The following is an 18,509-nucleotide window of genomic DNA, read 5'->3' as shown; positions in this document are numbered from 1 at the left end:
GTGGCTGCTGCTGACTCGCCACTCGCTGACTCGACGCGCTATCAATTCGCCGCTCACTGGTGGCTGCTGCTGACTCGCCACTCGCTGACTCGACGCGCTATCAATTCGCCGCTCACTGGTGGCTGCTGCTGACTCGCCACTCGCTGACTCGACGCGCTATCAATTCGCCGCTCACTGGTGGCTGCTGCTGGCTCGCCACTCGCTGACTCGACGCGCTATCGATCGCGCGGTGGCTACACCCCCCCCCCACACACACACACACACACATGGTACATGGACCACAGGTTAAAAACCCCTGATAGAGAGAAAGGGGGAAAGGGAGAGAGAGAGACCTTGTCCGCCATTGCAAAGCCTATTGCACCGACCGGATCATTCAAAGCTGCAGAGCAATGAATGAGTGAATTAATGTATGAAAAGGCTACGTAGGTTAAGGTATACACTGGGTAAATGGCGAAGTCAGAATTTTGTTGTTTGACAAACTAAAGCAGTGTTCGCGAACGAAACAGCGATAAGCCTTTGAAAACGGTAAAGGAAATTGCTTGCCATATATTGGTCTAAAGAACCAGTAATCCTACCACTCTACTTAGTTTATTACTAGTAATCTACTTCTAAGTAAAATATTTTATCTTAACATCGAAAAAATTGTGAAAGATTACGTTTTTCAGCAGCACATTCCTTTGTGGTCTCTAGTAAAAATATTTAACTATTATTATCGTGAGAAACACAAGTATTAGAATTCATCCTGAAATTATTATATTTCATAAATAATTTTCCATATTTCGTGAATTACGCGTTTCTAGTATTGCATCTAAAATTCTATTTTGTCGCCTTTAGTATGAGAGATATAACAATGCGCACGTAACACGCGACATCCGAAAACCATGAAATCTTTAAAAAACATTGTCAGGCTACATCGATTCTCTCTATGAAACCTCCCGACGACGAAGACTGAGGCAGTGAATTAAGGAAAAATTACAGCTCAGTTGATTTCCGGTACGTCGGCAAGCGACTGGCAGTTTGCACATGGGAGGTAATAACCAGAGCTGGCCAGCACGCATCCAAGCAGGGCGGAGATGATAGCAGATGAAGTCACGACGACTCGCGTGACAGCATATTTCCTAGCCGGCGGTTAGAAGTCTCTGCGCACGTCACAGGCCTGTGGTTAGATCACAGTGATAGGTTACCATAATTATACTGCGCGTTGTTACACGACAATGGTGAACACACAGATATGCTTGATACGTACGTACGGGCGCTCAGACACACACACGCGCGCGCACACACACACGCACAGCGACACAGTAACACACACACACACCACAGCACGTACGGCACGCCACCACCAACACATACCCACACACACTGCGCGCGCAACCACAACACACACACACACACACTCCCACCTCACACATTACGCACACATGCATACGCACGTCCCACATACACACACCACGCGCCGCGCGCACCGCGGCGCGCGCACGCACGTACGACACGCACACACACGCGACACACACCCACACACACACACACAACACACACACTCACGCACGCACACACACACACACACACACACACACACACACACACACACACACACACACACACGCACGCCCACACGCACATATACACACGTCGTGTGTAGAAGCAGGAACGTATGTACGCGTCTCTTTCGAACGAGATCGACTGCCCCCTATATTATTTGTGGCGCTTTGTTCGCAAAAGCTTTTTCGTGTGTGCGCGCGACACGCGATCTACACGTAAATCGGCGATAGTAGGGTAGGCAACGATGCGGTACGTCCTTCGTCTAGCAACGCGTGTAGCATTACGTGTAATATCGTTTTTAGTTATGGACATTGCATGGGTATGGTCGAGTATTACAACAACAGTGACATAATATAAATGTGCATACATAGATCTATGTACATGTTATATATATATATATATAAATATATATATATATATATATCAAGAGATATATCAAGAGCTAATAATACATAGACCTTATTAGCTCTCGATATATCATATATATATATATATGATATATATGCGTATATAACCAACATTGTGTCACACATGATTATATGGTAGTGGGCATATGGTATTAACTACGGCAGAACGTAGGCGGGCCAAACGTAGTTTATCGCGCTGCTTCACAGATCTGTATGAGGGTAGTACGAGAAGTCCTGCTTCTACGTTAAACCCCTCGAGCGCTGTGGACAAATGTGGCAATCGGTTAACGAGTCTTTGGCGACACACAACCGCAGCCAGCGTGGTGACCGTTATGACAATTGCACAATTACTGGTCGGTGCAACGCAGCTATGCATGAATAACTGATAAGCCGTTCATCTCATTCTGAGACGTATCTAATACGCTAGGGATGGGCTAGATTGTCAGACAGCTCCCACGTCGATTATTCTATCTATCGTATCATGTCAAGTTACATTATTAGTTCTTGATCGTATTGAGGTTAGTGTGAAGCGCGACATTGCGCGAGAGCGCACGCGCACACACAGGCAGACAGGCGCCTATACGTGCTGATGCACGCCTGTGCGCGCGCGCGTCCACACAATGAACGCTTACACCCACGCAATGAACGCTTACACCCACGCAAACTCCACGACAGATGGCGCTCTCGCTCTGGCTCAATTCTACTGAGTGTATTATCCTGAGTATTATCCTGAGTGTGGGAAGGGCACTGCATGCAGTTTGACACCCACGATGTCTCCTTACCGTAGTGCTGCTGCTCCTGCTGGCTGCTGGTGATCATGATGCCGACGATGATGATGATGATGATAATGACGATGATGATGATGATGGTGGTGTTGTTGTTTTTGTTGTTGTTTGTGGTGGTGGTGGGGGTGACGGTGGTAGTCATATCAACACACCTAGGCTACTTGTATATACCCATAACACAGCGTAGCGTAACAGAATTCATAACATAACAATATTCCAAGTTTTATTTTCAGCCAAAGAATTCTCAAATTCGTTACATACATCGACGTAATGACTAGCAATCGCAAAAAAACACCCCTGTACAAATATTACACAGCAAAATATACACAGCCGCTTTACAACGACATACTATAGCGCACATCTAAACACGGCAACCGTTACATACTACGCAGCCGATTCATGTATGCGTTAGCCGCCAACCGATATTCCTATCTATATTATTTATGCGTACTGATAATACTTGTATGAAATAAGCGTCTTTAATCCCCCCGTTCAAGTTAAAGCAATCCCGCTAAGATGCTAGGCAGCACACCGCAAGTCAATTACAGGAACAGAAGTATATCTACGGCAATCGATGAGTAGTTATGTCCGTCTCCCTGCTACAGCTGTATAGCGTGCGTCCATCAAAGCACAATACAAGCCAGCAACGAATCAACAGTCATGGTCCTCCACACACGCTGACGCACTACGTTTAAAGGACCAAGGCATATTAGAGCGACAACGAGCAACTGTAATGTTTTACGACATTTGATAAAATTAGAAAGTATTTTTTGCAGTGAGTTGCTGCGCATTCAATCACGTCCGGCGAAAACCGCAACGACAAATAATGTAAGTTAGAATCGTTTCTAATTGCCAGCAAGCAGTCGCATGACATATAATTATTAGCCAATTACAGCCGCACATTTCATCGGTTATTTTGTAACATAAATGACGGCATTCGGTTTTAGTATGATCTGGGGAATTCATCGGGCAATGCTACGCAGCTAAAAGAGAGCATTTGGCTATCCTTAGCACCCAACCTAGAAATCAATGGTTAGCCTATGTAACACTCAGCAGTCTCGAGTGTACGAAGTTATAATGTCCGCCATTGCCTAGCGAGAAAGGAGACGAACTTTGGTCTAACAACAGTCATTAACGCCTGCAGTGTAGCCGGGGTCAGTCGTTAACGCCTACAGTGTGGCCGGAGTCAGTCGTTAACGCCTGCAGTGTACCGCCATGTCTACCCGCCATCGACGCTGACCGTAACGGTTGGTCGTTTGTTGCTGCGTGAGTCATGATAACGTAATCCTACGACTCGAACGAATCGAAGACAGACGATATGTTACGCTGCACGCAACGCGCCGAAACCTCCGCGTGCGTGTTAGCGGCAACTACTGCAGCGCTATTAGCGAGCAAGCAGCACACGACAATCAGAAACAGCTTCCGAGCGCCTTCCAAGCTGCTGCCACTTTAAGACACAGGCACTTGGGACAGTCAGTAAAAACTGAAAATAATTAATATGAACGCACATTCACAAATACTACCCCTCAGTTACACTTCCACTGTTGTGTCACTGTATATAAACTTGCTTTCACAAAAACTAATGCAGAACTAGCCGCGCCCGCACTCACCGCTGCGAGTGTGCTGTGTCGCCATTATAATGATATATATAAAATGATATGAAGAATTAGTACATCCCGGTATGCAAGCATATAATAAACGAGTCGTGACACCAAGCTAAGAGTTTTTGAAATGTTTTATGCAAATGCACCCCTAAATGTACGGAAATTCACGTTTCCGAAATCACTCAACGCTGTATAAAAAATCGCCGCGTCTGACCGTAGACTGAGCCCGGGAACGTTGCAAATGCATCATGGACATCCCTATCGAACAACGAGGTCTATAGCGATTGCTATGCTACCGTGACGATGGCGTGGCGACGTATCGTACAAGGGTCGGCGCCAGACAGCGAGCATCGCCGCGACAAACACGTCTAGACTGATTTTATCCATCACTCGCATGGCTCGACATTTAATGCGTCGCCCGTAATCTCGCGATACGTGGGCGTCCGTGCGTGCGTGCGTGCGTGCGTGCGTGTGCGTGTCTGTGTACGTGTGTGTATGTATGTGGGTGCGCGTGTGTGTGTGCGCGTGTGTGCGTGTTTTTGTGTGTGTGTGTGAGTATGTGTGGGCACGTGTGCGTGTGTGTGTGTGCGCGTATGCGTGCATGCGTAAATGTGCCGGTGTGCGTGCGTGAGTGAGTGTGCGTGCATGCTTGTGTGCGTGGGTGTGATTGTGTATATGCCTGCGCGTGCGTGCGTGCGTGTGTGTGTGTGCGCGCGCGTACTCTCGTGTGCGTGTCTTCGTGTGGGCGTGCTCATGGGAGCGCGCGTGTGTGTCTTCGTGTGTGTCTTCGTTTGTGCGTGCTCATGGGAGCGCGCGTGTATGCTCGTATGTGCGTGCTCGGGTGTGCGTGCGCGTGTATGCTCTCGTGTTTGCAGGTGTGTGTGCGTGCGTTCTCGCGTGTGCGTGTGCGTGTGCGTGTGCGTGTGTGTGTAAAGTAGTCGGCGGATTTGCAGTTCCTCGGCACTCAGCTCGCTTAATGAGCGCGAAAGTGTCACGATAAGTGCTGCTAGACAACCACGAAGCACCCACCCTTCACTCTTCACTCCCGCTAAAAGGCGACATCTAACGAGCACATCCCCAATGACATTTCATTTTACCCTCCATAAGCTGATATTTTGAAGAAGGTACTGCGATACCTACTCAGTGCGAACCCAATGTACACACTGGGTGACAGACACAGTTCGTTCCATTACCACGTTCAGTTTACCGTATACAAACCCGTGGGCGATTTCATTGATTTATCTTCATTCCTTTGTATATCTGCAATTACTAGGCGTGGAATAGACTGAATTCCGCTAACTCACAATGTCCAAGACCAGCTAAGTCCTACTGTACATTTCATCACAGAAAGGTTACAGACACAATCGAGACGATGCGGTCATCTGCTGCCCTTTGAACCCGTTACCATGCCGGCAACACCGGCGATTCCTCCTTGCTTGAACATCAGTCGAGTCTATATACTCAGAGAGCAGTATATACTGAACATACGCAAATAACAACGGGGGTGGGGGGTAATATTGCTAATCTCGCGACTGCATTATAACGAAATCCTGCGTGATGTAATCTAATATCATATTACAATAATTATATAATTTAACCGTTAATGCAGAGATAATGATGACTAGTAAGTCGTCTTCCGTGAAGGCTCACATATATTCAACTTTATCAGCGAACGCTCTGCCATAGATCTCTGGCAACGACACCGCCCTCAGCGGTGACCTGCGTTTATCCTGCCAAATCCGCCAGTACGACATTTAGCTGCTGCTACAGTAATCACACGATTAAGTAGCTGCATCAGCCACCACCACCACCACCACCACCACCAGCAGCAGCAGTAGCAGTAGCAACAGCAGCAACAGCAGCAGCAGCAGCAGTAGCAGACGATCACAGACGCGCACACGTTGCGTGTCACTCATACTCGTCATCAGATGGCTGCGCCGTGTCGGTGTTGCGCGCCAACATGTAGTTATCCATGTCGATCGAGCGGCAGTGCTGGATGGCGTAGCGCAGTCTCTCAGCCATCACCTCCTGGCTGGAGTAGGGAGGCAGGCGCAGTTGGAAGAAGCAGGTCTGCGACGTGGGAAGGCTGTCCCGCGGCTGCAAGAACAACACGGGGAATGCACAGCGCGTCAGCTTGCTTGCAATTTGTGTCGTACGCTATGCACCACAAAAAATTCTGATTGCATCTTCCAATATTTTAAATCACGTTATATTTAATTTACATTTTTTTGTAATTTCATTGTCACTCCATTGATTTAGTGTGCAACTTCCAATTTATTAAAACACATTTACCTATACTGTCACAGTTTAGCATAACTCTTAGCATAACAGCTTAGCGTAGATGGCTCGATACCACGCATGCGGGTATAACCAGGCCTCATCAGACTTATTACGCACATCTAGCACAGAACGCGATTCTCAGGGGATATATATATATATATAATTATATATAATTACATGACTGTGGCCACTGCTCTAACTAGTAGTAGTCATGGCGACTAAGTGAAATGCATTCCGTCCGCAGTGGCCGTTAAGAAATGTAACGAGTCCCAACGGGCAGTGGACGCGACTATAACGTGCGTACGGCTACGATTCCTTGCGCACGACTGCAACAAACTCTGAGCTTAGCAATCACTCCATCTCGCCCACACGCCGACCACACTCACTCCCTGCAGCCCTCGCCGATGGCGCGCTGTGAGCAATATGAGCAATAACAGTTGTTAGCGTAGATGGCTCGACGCCATGCGCGCGTGTATAATGGTCGTCGGGCCTCATCAGATCTAGACCTATCACGCATATCTAGCACAGAACGCGATTAATCACAGCTAGAAGCGTCCCGAGGGTCGCCTTCAAAACACTCACAGGACAGTGAGCTGCCTCGGTGTATTTTACAAGCACGTATACGTATTACGTGCACCATTCTATAAGGCACGCGGCTACGTATAATAGCTCACTGTCACCGACGATATCGTTGTAAGGCGATTACTGGCCGACAGAGAAGAGGTGTAAACTGAAGCTAAGGTGCTGTCGCAGGTTGAATACGTACGTGAGCTGAGCACCGAGGGTCACGACAGTTAAGGAGTCTGCCCCTCCCTAGTGAGATCTACTTCATTTAGATTTTTATGTACGCAGACTCGACCCACAAGCCGTGCGTGACACCAGCACGCGACTCACGCACGCAGACATGCACGCACATACGCACCCACCCACCAATGTATGCGCCCACCCACCCATGCATGCATGCAACTGCGCACGCACGCACCTGAGCATGCTAGGCATGAATCCCCTGCTACTCCCACTGACTCAGCGTTCCGAAATCTAACTGACCGATTTGTAGACGAAACCTCAGAACCGACAGACGAATAAGTTTTTGGAGCACAGCGCCCCCTGCATAGGAGCACAGCGCCCCTGCGTGAGAGCACAGCGCCCCCTGCGTGAGAGCACAGCGCCCCCTGCGTGAGAGCACAGCGCCCCCTGCGTTCGTGAGAGCACAGCGCCCCCTGCGTGAGAGCACAGCGCCCCCTGCGTGAGAGCACAGCGCCCCCTGCGTGAGAGCACAGCGCCCCCTGCGTGAGAACAGCATGAGCACTAAGAACAACTCACCCTGTCAACCTTCATGATCTGGAAGCGTTGCGATATGTCGGCGATGTTCGCGGGCAGGCGTGAGCGGCCCGAGACGAACCGCATGAACAGCACGCGTTCGTCGTTGCCGAACTGTTCGAGGATGTTCCAGAACCACACGATCAGCTGGTGTGTCTCATCGATCTCACGATACCTGCAGTTTGCAACGATAAACATCCGATAGCAGTTTTGTCGATAGTGCCGATTCGCAATAATACATTCTATTCTATTTTATGTATTCTAAACGTTCTTTTATCAAGCTATCATTCCATCCATCTGTCCTTCTGTCCATATATCCATCCATCCATCTTTCATCCAAACAACTATCCATCCCAGTAATCAAAAACGTGATACACTAGCGTAGATCATGTATATACGTATCATAGAATGATATATAATATTTCACTATATCTACTTTTATCAACGATATTATTCAACGATGAAATTAAACTCACGCATAGATAGTGTGATTACTATCCTTGATCATCTTAGGTGCTACACCCTCCAATGTTACAATAATTGGAAGGGAAATAAGGGGATATGGTGCAGATGAAGGGAGAGGGAGGTTGTTGCACGGGTGAGGGAAAAGAGGGGATATGATATGGGCGAAGGGAGAGATGGGTATAGCCGAGGGGAGGAGGAGATGTAACTGAGACAAGCTGGCGATCGTACTCACCTGATGACCTGTTTGAGCACGTCGATGGGAATCTCAGGCATACCGCAGACAAGCTGTTCAAGATGCTGAGCCGTCGCCAACGACAACAGCGGCACGGGGATGATCCATGACATACCCTCCCTCACTGCTGCCACCTATAAACAACATGCTCACTATCACTCTCTATACCTATACTTGCTGCTGCCATTAATAAACAAGACGTTCACTATAATTCTCTATACACACACACGGTGCTGCCATTTATAGAAAACGCTCACTATAACTCTCTACCTCAGTCGTAGTCAACATTACACCTTGATACCTGTTCACGTTAAGTAATATTTGACAATCAGCAGTTACCATTACGGTTATGTATATAGCAAAAACGTCAGCACTATAAGTTGCACAGTGTACACTGAAATGCGGAAATAGCGTGGCATCTACAGCAGAACATACCTGCATATCAATCTCATGAAGTCTGTATTGAATTGTTCTCTCCGCATACTCCAACCGGTTGCTGAAGGTCAGGGGAATGCTCTTGCCTCCCGGCACGATAGGAACAAACCTGCCATCTGCACTCTGACCCAGGAAGCAGTCCAGAGGTATAACCTGCATTAAAGCATTAGCAAACACACTACAATAGCAATACTATTAACAAGCACGAGTCTCACAGAAAACGTCACACATGCATGCTTGCAGGTACCTGCTCTAAAATAGCGTAAAAAAAAATCAAAAAAAAACGCAGCCACACTGCCGAATCCACATTAGTCGTCTATAAACAAAACCCGCAATGTTTCTTTTTGCGAAGAAAACCTTGTACGAGAGTTCGTGAAGGGCCGCCTGTGTGAGAGTAAGGAAACACACTTTGTTACCAACACTAATTGCGATGGTTTTTCACGTGGCGCGTTTTTCACGTTCAGCGATCGAACACACCTGCTCGCGTGCACACTGACACCTCTCTCTTTCTCTACCTAGCTCAGTCGGTATTTCGCACGTGCAAACAGGCACGGCAATTCGCAAGAACCATATCCACAGCGGTGGGTAGACAGATGGACGGATGGATGGATGGATTGACGGACGGACGGACGGACGGACGACAGACGAACGGATTGATGGATGGATGAATGAATGGATTGATGGCTGGATGGATAGACGGACGAACGGACGAACGGACGAACGGATGGATTGATGGATAGATGGATGAATGGATTGATGGATGGATGGACGGACGGACAGACGGACGGACACAAGCTAGACTCGCACCTCGTAGAAGTTGTCGCTGGTAACGCCACTCTCGTGGATGTTGCAGATGCCACGCAGACTCTGCATGAAGAGGAAGTCTACCTCCTCAATGTCGTCTGCTGTTACCTCCATACCTGCTAGCAGCTTCCACACCTACAAGCACGAAAGGATGAGGGTGGCAGGAAGAGAGAAGCAGGAGAGGAGAGGAGAGGGGAAGCGTGAGAGTAAAGGTGAGAGTAAAAGATAGGGAAGAGAGGGAAGAGTGAGAGCGAGAGGAAAAGAGAGGGGGAAGTGGGAGTAAAGGAGGGGAAAGAGCAGAGAAGGGGTGAGCAGGGGAGAATGAGATTGGGAAAGGAGGAAGAGAGAAGGGGGATAGTGAGTGTTGGGGGAGCAAGAGTGGAAAGAGAGAAAGAGAGAGAGAGAGAGAGAGAGAGAGAGAGAGAGAGAGAGAGAGAGAGAGAGAGAGAGAGAGAGAGAGAAGGGGAAGCGTGGGAGTGAGGGAGGCAGGGAGATGGATAGCGAAGAGAGAGTGGGAGAGTGGGAAGAATGTAGTGGCCAGGGGAGGGAGAGGGAGAGAGTGGGACGAGGTAGGGGTGAAGGAGCGAGTGTATAGGTAGATACACGGGAAAGATAGATGAAATTGATACAGAGAGATTTTGTAACATTTTGAAAAACTATACACACCAGGTAGAATCCTCGCACAAAATTTATTATAGAGGCAGTTCCGGCATTGTCACAAGCTTCTATTCATGATGATACAAACATGTGATTATTCAGTTTCATTAGTGAAGATTAATCAATATTTTATTCTCAGGCACTATAGTTATCGATTTATAGATTTTGTTCAACTATACCATGGGTGCCAAATGCAGATCTAAAGGTTTCTTGGTTCTAACAGCCACACCAAAGAGGATGCCTAAGAATTTAAACTGCTGGAGATGTTCTTCTGAAGTTAGTGCTGGATTTAACAAAAACCTGCAACACAGACAATTTAAATTAAAAACCACAAGAGGCGAACAACAAGAAGTCATGACAGTGAGACACTCTGCAAAAGAAATCGCAACAAACACAACAAATAATGCACACAAAAACGATAAATAAATAAAATAATGATAATCTTATATATCAGAGTCATTGATGGGAAACAATTTTAAAAACGTGCCATCCAAAATTATTTCATGCAGTAGTATTCTTACAGAGAAATTCAAAGTGAGCCGACAGTAATAACCGCTATGAGATAAACCCTAATATATATATATGAAATTGATGACATCGAATAGAAACAGTTGATGATTAATAATGAATTGGATAGACAACCATTAATGGATCAATTAAATAGATGATGTTGAATGGAAACAGATGAAGATGAATTAATGACGAATTGAAATGGATATATATATATGCCCATAGACAAACTTTAATAGATACATGACATAAATGATACTAAAACGAAAAAAAATCATGATAAATTGACGACAAACTGAAAGAGATACACATACAGACAAACGCGAATATATACATAAAGCAGATACGTCAAGGGCCCGTTGTCAGAAACAAAATCAGTCCTAACATTAACTTTACGATGTTTCTGACAAGGCCCCCCGGGATGACATGAGTCAGGAGGAGCGGCAGTGTCGTACCGGTCGCGGTTGTAGCCAGCCTCGCTGGACGCGTTCGGTGTCGGGATGAGCAGCGACACGGTGCTGTTCTCCAGCTCCTGACAAATCTCAGTGATCGTGTCGTCGAAGACTCCGCCCGCATCGTCCGCTCCCTCGCCGACCAGCTTCACCTGTAACCACGGCAACAGCGCGCTAAATGACGACGGACGGACGCCAAATGCATGACAACCGACATGTGATTGTGAGCTGATCCGTCGCAAAGCAGCTGGCTAATTACCTGCGAGAAGAGCTTTGGTCCGACGGCAGTCCGATGTTCCCCATTATCTGCTGGAAATTCCCCCACACACTGTGATCACTATGCGAACGGCATTTTACGTAGGCAGGCCATGCCAGGCAATTAAATGACAGACAAGCTAGGCCGCGTGTGTTTGATGGCCGGTCAGCGAAACAAACAGTTACATCATTGGATTGAGAAAGATACAGATTGCAGGGCCAATCGATAGAACGCACAGAGAACAGGACACAGAGAGAATACAGCACATAGAGAATAGAATACGCAGAAAAGAAAACCAATAGAGAATATAGTATATATAGAAAAGAACACACAGAGAATATAGAACACATATAGAATAAAACACATAGAGAATAGAACACACAGCGAATAAAATACATAGGGAGTAGAACACATAGCGAATAAAACACATAGAGATTATAACACAAAAATATAACACATAGAATACGACACAGCGAATAAAACACATGAGGAGAGAGAGAGAGAGAGAGAGAGAGAGAGAGAGAGAGAGAGAGAGAGAGAGAGAAGAGAATATAACACAGAGAAATGAACACATCATAAATAGGACACGTAGGGTACCGAACAGTGAATAAAACACAGAGAATAGAACACATAGAGAATAGAACATGCTGGGGACAAGGGGAGCAGCAGCGCATACTGAGTGTGGAGTCTGTGTGTTACCTTCCAGGCTCTCGCCGGCAGCCGTAGATCAGCTGGGTTGAGCTTCACCACCTGCTGAGAAATCTGGATGAAGATCGGCTTGCATTTCTTCCCCCTGTGGCCGGCAGAACGCTATATTAGCATCACGCCAGCGTCGCTATTTTTGCCAGGTTAACGATGAAGGCACCGATCGATTTACGGTGTGCTCAATAATGTGGATAATTATTAGGCACCTGCATACATGCACAAGGAAAAACACCGTTTTTTGTTTTTTGTTTGTTTTGTGCGAACCTGTGTGAATGAGGTCAGGCGGGCCAAGCACAGATGCACATACTGAACCAAAATACAATATGTAGATGGTAGCTCTATGTAGCACCTTGTATCTCAGCCACACAAAGATCTTGTTTGTTTAGTAATAGGCGCATCTTTTGTAATAGTTCAGTAGTTAAATGTGAATGGGTTCCGACAGGGATGCAGTGTGCTGTTTAAATGTTTCGGGGGAGACTGGTTCTGGGAGGAGTTCAGGCCGTGGTAGTGAGGGCACGCACCTGTGTGTATGTGCGTGCGTGCGTGCGTGCGTGCGTGCGTGCGTGCGTACGTACGTGCGTGTGTGTGTCATCGTCTGAGTCTACATCATCTTATAATGAAGTGCAACCGTTTCTGATTCACAACATTTTGACTTCGAAATATGTTTATACGTCCGTCGACATGTAAACCTAACACGTGTGTCGACAGCATGGATTCTCACGGGGCATACCGTGTCGCGAGACGCTTGACAGTGATCTGTGGACCGTAGTTTTTCCCCTGCACCATTGTTCTCCCTGTCACCCTGACCATCGGTAAGGTGTAGACACGAGGTGCCAGGAGAGAGCGCAGAGGCCCTTGTATCAGACCCTCAAGACCACTGAAAGAAACGAAATGCCAACACTCGTAATGCAAACACCGCCTAGCATTTGTGTAAAGTGTCGATTTTACACATTATTTTTAAACATACAGTTATTGCTCGTTCAAAGTAACAACAACTAGACGCAGCATCGACTTTTAAATTGGTAATGAGTTATTTTTTCATGGCACACGTAACATTTTCTCCTACAATTTCAGTGCAGTATTTCTTCACAGTCACATAACAATTCATACTGTCATACAATGGAGCCTCTTTTATGCTTTAGAACGACTTTTTGTGAAGAAAATAGACTATAATCATTGATTATCTTTATTAGCATGTCTGATGAACGCATTTGGTTTCACATACCTACTGTATGGCGTGACTAAGCTTTTGTCTGGAATGAGGTTGAGAAGTCTCCACGAGGAGAGAATAAGATCAGAGAAATGGTAAAGGAGCCTGAGTCGCTTGCAGATGGCTTGAATATCACAGTCTTTCAAAGCCGAGTACTGAGGCGGTATCGACGTCGGGAGACCTAGAAACATAATCCAAGTGATACACAATAACATAATAAAATGGAAAAGGGAAGCGCAATAGATTCTACTGGGCCCGATTCCAACACACATAAAAACCCGACATGTAAAATGAAAAATGCTCACGACAATGAAAACTGTTGACGAAACTGTTGCTTCTGCCTTTGAAAACAATAGCCCTCAAAACAACAGCTTTCAAAACAATAGGCTTCACCTAGCTGGAGAGGAGCGGGCGCTCCCGGAGTCCTGTGAGGTAAGGGAGGTGCCGTCCACGCTGCGCTGTGTGTCCTGCCTGCAGATATCTGCAATGCAGGAGAATCGCTGGCGTGACTGAAGCTGTGAGTAGCTAGCTGTGATCACAACGTTCAGCGATGTGCATGTCTGATGGTACTCTACTTTACTCGCTCTATCTCTCTCTCTCTTCTCTCATTCTTTCTTTCCCTCTCTCTCTCTCTCGCTCTCTCTGTCTCTCTCTCTTCTCTCATTATTTCTCTCATTCTTTCTCCCCCCCTCCACACCACTCTTTCTCACTCCCTCCAACACTTCCTGCAACTTCCACCTCTCCTCAATCTCTCTCTCCCATTATCTCTCCTCTCTCCTCAATCTCTCCTTCCTTTTTTCTCACTCTCCCCTCTCTTCATCCGTCATCCTCGATAACCCACCTGCTTTATCTCCTTGCCGACGAGCGCAGAGAGAAGCTGAGGCTCCCTGACGGACTGCGCGTGCGCGACGCCCAGCTGTCCGTCGCTGTTGTTGCCCCAGCCGTACACCTCCCGCGTGTGCGTCAGCGCGAGCGTGTGCTCCGAGCCGACGGCGACCGCGTCGACGACGACGGCGGCGATCATGCCGGGAAGCTGCTGTGCGATGTTGTGCTGGCGGGCGCGCGCCTCGGGCTGGCCGATCATGCGATCTGAGGCGACGCGCGCACAGAGAGAAAGAGAGAGTGTACAGTCTGTAGTTACACTGATAATATGCGCTGCTGCAGCCGATGATAATGATGATGGTGATGATGATGATGATGATGGTGATGATGATGATGATGATGATGATGGTGATGATGATGATGATGATGGTCAGTAATTATCATTATGGTCAGAGCGTTAAAATTCATACGTTATAATTATCATAACTATAACTACTACTACTGCTGCTGCTGCTGCTGCTGCTAGTGCTACTGCTGCTGCTGCTGCTACTAGTGCTACTGCTGCTATGATTACTAATACTTATAATAAGCCAAAAGCGCTTAAATGTATTTTTTTTTATCCAATTTCATTGCACAGAAATCTTCTTATTGAAGACTCACAGGAAAACCATATAATGCTAGATCTGAGCACATAGAGGTGAGTTGCCTTGCAAACTGGATTGGCAGCTAGCTGGGATTTAAGCAGATGGCGACAGTGGCATGGAATCCGGCCCTCACCTTGTCCAAACGTGTAGACCTTGCCGTCTCTTGTGAGTGCGATGGAGAACTGAGTGCCGCAGTGCACGCTCTTCATTCCCAGTCCGACTAGGCCCGCCACTTTCTGTGGCAAGGACTTAGCCGTGGAACTTCCCAGCCCCAGTTTTCCATAGTCTCCATCTCCAAAGCTCCACACTGTGTTGCCGTCAGATGACATGCATAACGTGTGGTTAAGGCCACATGCAACCTGTGGAGTACAAAACACTGCATAACTCAGACACGCAGTGACATAATTCGTTTTTACTAGCATATTAAAGTACAAGGTGACTCAAAATTTGCAAATTTTTTTGCAAAACGCAATTACCAAACAGTAATTGCATTATTAAAATGCATTTTTACAATAAAAAAATCAAGCTAAATTGAGTCAACTCAAATGAGCTAGTTTGCCACATAACTTTAAAAATTTGTGATAATTATCTCACTTCATGAACGATTTCTTGGAAAAAAACTTCGTGAAGGCCATGCATGATCAGTGAATTGTGGTAATAATATATCAGCGTGGCAAATTCTACAGGGCTTAATGCCACTTTCCTACGATACGTACATAACCGATGTGATATCCTTCGAAAGCCGCAACCCTCTCGGGAACTTTCTTGTTAGATGTGTTACCGTGGCCCAGTCTGCCATAGTCGCCATTACCAAACGTGTACAACTTGCCATCGGCAGTCACAAGAGCACTGTGCTTGAACCCGCATGCCATCTGCAAGCATGAAGTCACACGCGCAGTGTAAAAATCACGCGCTTACGACAAAAACGCCACGAATATCAGCAGCGCAACAAGAGCTTATGAGACGCACGACTAACGTAATTGCAGTGGGAGTAATTAAAATACTCACTACGTATTTTAATGAGCAGGCACAACAGGAGAACGATCCCATGCTGTCATCTTGAGTATTTGTTATCCTGTCCTGTATGTTATCTTCAGTATTATCTTATCCCATATTGTCAACTCAGGTATTATCCTACACTGTATGTTATTTTGAGTATTTTCCTGTCCTATATGTTATCTTATATATTCCTATGTGTTATCTTTAATATGATGTTATCCTATATAAATATAGAGGAATGCAGAGATAACTATTATGCTGCCCTATATATTATCCTATCCTAGTATACTATTACTCCCGAGTATAATGCTATATACTGCTGTCAAGCCGAGTATTTTATCAGAATTGCTATTCGGAGACTAACGCACTACATCAGTGCTACACTCCCGCCGCCCCGGGGGCTGCGGCGGTGCAATCGTCGATGCTGCATTAATTAACATCTTCAGCTGGCGCGTGACACAGCCTCCCACACACACCTGTACGACCTCCTCCCCCTGCAGAGCTTCGACCTGACGCGGCCGCCGCTGCCGGTCGCTGTTGCCGTGCCCCAGCTTGCCGTAGTCGCCGTCGCCCCAGCTGAACACCTCGCCGCTCTCCGTCAGCGCCATGCTGTGCCCGTCCGAGCCGCACGACGTCACCAGCTGCGTGACGACAAAGCCTGCAAGGCAAAGCGTAATTAGTCAGCGCGTGTAGCGTCTCCCCCGTTTCGGCTCCGATTGTGGAGGAGGAAAGAGGGTCTCAGCAACTGCGTCGCTTAAGCCTGGCGCACACGTGGCGATTTTTATCGACAGTACCGTCGATTTTTATCGCCGGTACGGTCGATAAAAATCGCCACGTGTGCGCCACCCGGCGACAATTTAACCATCTGTCAGCGACATACCACTGTATGAACTGTACGTGACCTGTTCAAACCACACCACGGGCGCTGCCAATATTTGATCACGGGCTTCAAATCATGCACTTGATTGGTTAATCCAAAAACTGTTGCCTGAATCTGTCGCCTGGTCAGCGCACACGTAGCGATTGTTCAGCGACTCGGCAACAAATATCAAACATGTTTGATATTCCAGCGACGAGTTTCTGGCGTCAAAATCGGTGACGCCAGGCAGCGCACACGTGGCGATTTCTCGGCGATTTTGTTGCTGGCAACAGAATCGCCGGTACTGTCGATAAAAATCGCCACGTGTGCGCCGGGCTTTAGGTCTCGGGTTGGCAGACCCTCCTGGCAATCTGCTCGCTGTTATGTGGGCAAGTGTGAGTCTGTCTGCCAATGAGACAAAACCCGATTTCTATAGCAAGTGTCGGCTGAAGCCATTTAGGGATAAAGTGTGGCTCAAGTTTGTGGATCAAGTGTCTCGTTCAAGGGCACAACAGCAGTGGCAAAAACTTGAGCGTGAAGTAACGTATCGCATCCGCTGGGCCACCAGTGCGCCCATGTGTGTGGTAGTAGGAAGGGATAGTGGAGATGGAAGGGTGGGGGGGGGTACAGACTTGTGGCTTCTGTTAATGAGGAAGAACTACTGAATAAGGCAGATGCACTCATGATTATGTTACTGCAGTGCTGCCTCCACATAACAGAGAGGAGGCAGATACTCTTCTGACGTATATTAGTGCGGTGATACCTCCACATAACAGACAGAAAGCAGATACTAGCCTCATTCACACGAGACCTCGTATTTATGAAATACGGTATTTGCGAAATACCGTATCTGAGACAAATACGCGGCCGAGCGTTCACACGCTGATTCGCGGCTCCAGAAATACGGTATTTGCGAAATACCGAATCTGAGACAAATACGCGGCCGAGCGTTCACACGCTGATTCGCGGCTCCAGAAATACGGTATTTGCGAGCTGCGAGCTGCTTTAAACAATCAAGCGAACAATGCGAAATAAACAATGCAATGCACACCAACTGCCGATAAAATACGTAGACTGGTCCGCGCTCAACAGTTCCACTCGCGTTACACTCGAACTGTCGAGCACGGACCAGTCTATAAAATACGCGGCTTCAGAAATCCGGTATTTAGCGTTCACACGAGGAAATGCGCGGTCCAAAAAATCTGGCGCACGGCAAATTATTCGGGGTCTGAAAAGCCGCGTATTTACATCAAATACCGGATCTGTTTAGATACCGTATTTCTTGGACCGCGCATTTTGCCTCGTGTGAACGCTAAATACCGGATTTCTTGCTACGTGTGAACGCGGCTATTGTGGCGTTACTGCCTAGAAGAAGAGCAGATGCTTTTGCGATTTATGTTACTTCAATAATAAGCCGCAGCTAATTGCAGCTCGCAGCTCGCAAATACCGTATTTCTGGAGCCGCGAATCAGCGTGTGAACGCTCTGCCGCGTATTTGTCTCAGATTCGGTATTTCGCAAA

At 47.1% G+C, this 18,509-nt stretch overlaps 1 protein-coding gene across 1 annotated transcript in view; it reads right to left on the bottom strand.

Moving 5' to 3' along the window:
* Positions 1-5,067: 5,067 nt before the first annotated feature.
* The window catches only part of LOC106807015 (probable E3 ubiquitin-protein ligase HERC1), a 99,005-nt gene continuing 85,563 nt past the window's right edge, over positions 5,068-18,509 (bottom strand). The window contains exons 72-86 of the mRNA XM_014809216.1: positions 16,606-16,787; positions 15,847-16,002; positions 15,264-15,489; positions 14,506-14,753; positions 14,058-14,145; positions 13,680-13,845; positions 13,185-13,331; positions 12,449-12,542; positions 11,497-11,645; positions 10,711-10,831; positions 9,878-10,009; positions 9,071-9,223; positions 8,636-8,769; positions 7,942-8,113; positions 5,068-6,435 (exon numbers count right to left, since the gene is read on the bottom strand). Coding sequence (XP_014664702.1) covers positions 6,247-6,435; positions 7,942-8,113; positions 8,636-8,769; positions 9,071-9,223; positions 9,878-10,009; positions 10,711-10,831; positions 11,497-11,645; positions 12,449-12,542; positions 13,185-13,331; positions 13,680-13,845; positions 14,058-14,145; positions 14,506-14,753; positions 15,264-15,489; positions 15,847-16,002; positions 16,606-16,787 — 2,357 coding nt within the window. The 3' untranslated portion in view covers positions 5,068-6,246. The remainder of the gene's footprint in view (positions 6,436-7,941; positions 8,114-8,635; positions 8,770-9,070; positions 9,224-9,877; positions 10,010-10,710; positions 10,832-11,496; positions 11,646-12,448; positions 12,543-13,184; positions 13,332-13,679; positions 13,846-14,057; positions 14,146-14,505; positions 14,754-15,263; positions 15,490-15,846; positions 16,003-16,605; positions 16,788-18,509) is intronic.

Source organism: Priapulus caudatus, unplaced genomic scaffold (assembly GCF_000485595.1).
Source record: "Priapulus caudatus unplaced genomic scaffold, Priapulus_caudatus-5.0.1 Scaffold190, whole genome shotgun sequence".
In the NCBI taxonomy this organism is placed as follows: Eukaryota; Metazoa; Priapulida; class Priapulimorpha; order Priapulimorphida; family Priapulidae; genus Priapulus; species Priapulus caudatus.
The sequence above is the reverse complement of the archived record's forward strand: the minus strand, read 5'-3'. Positions and strand labels throughout refer to the sequence as shown.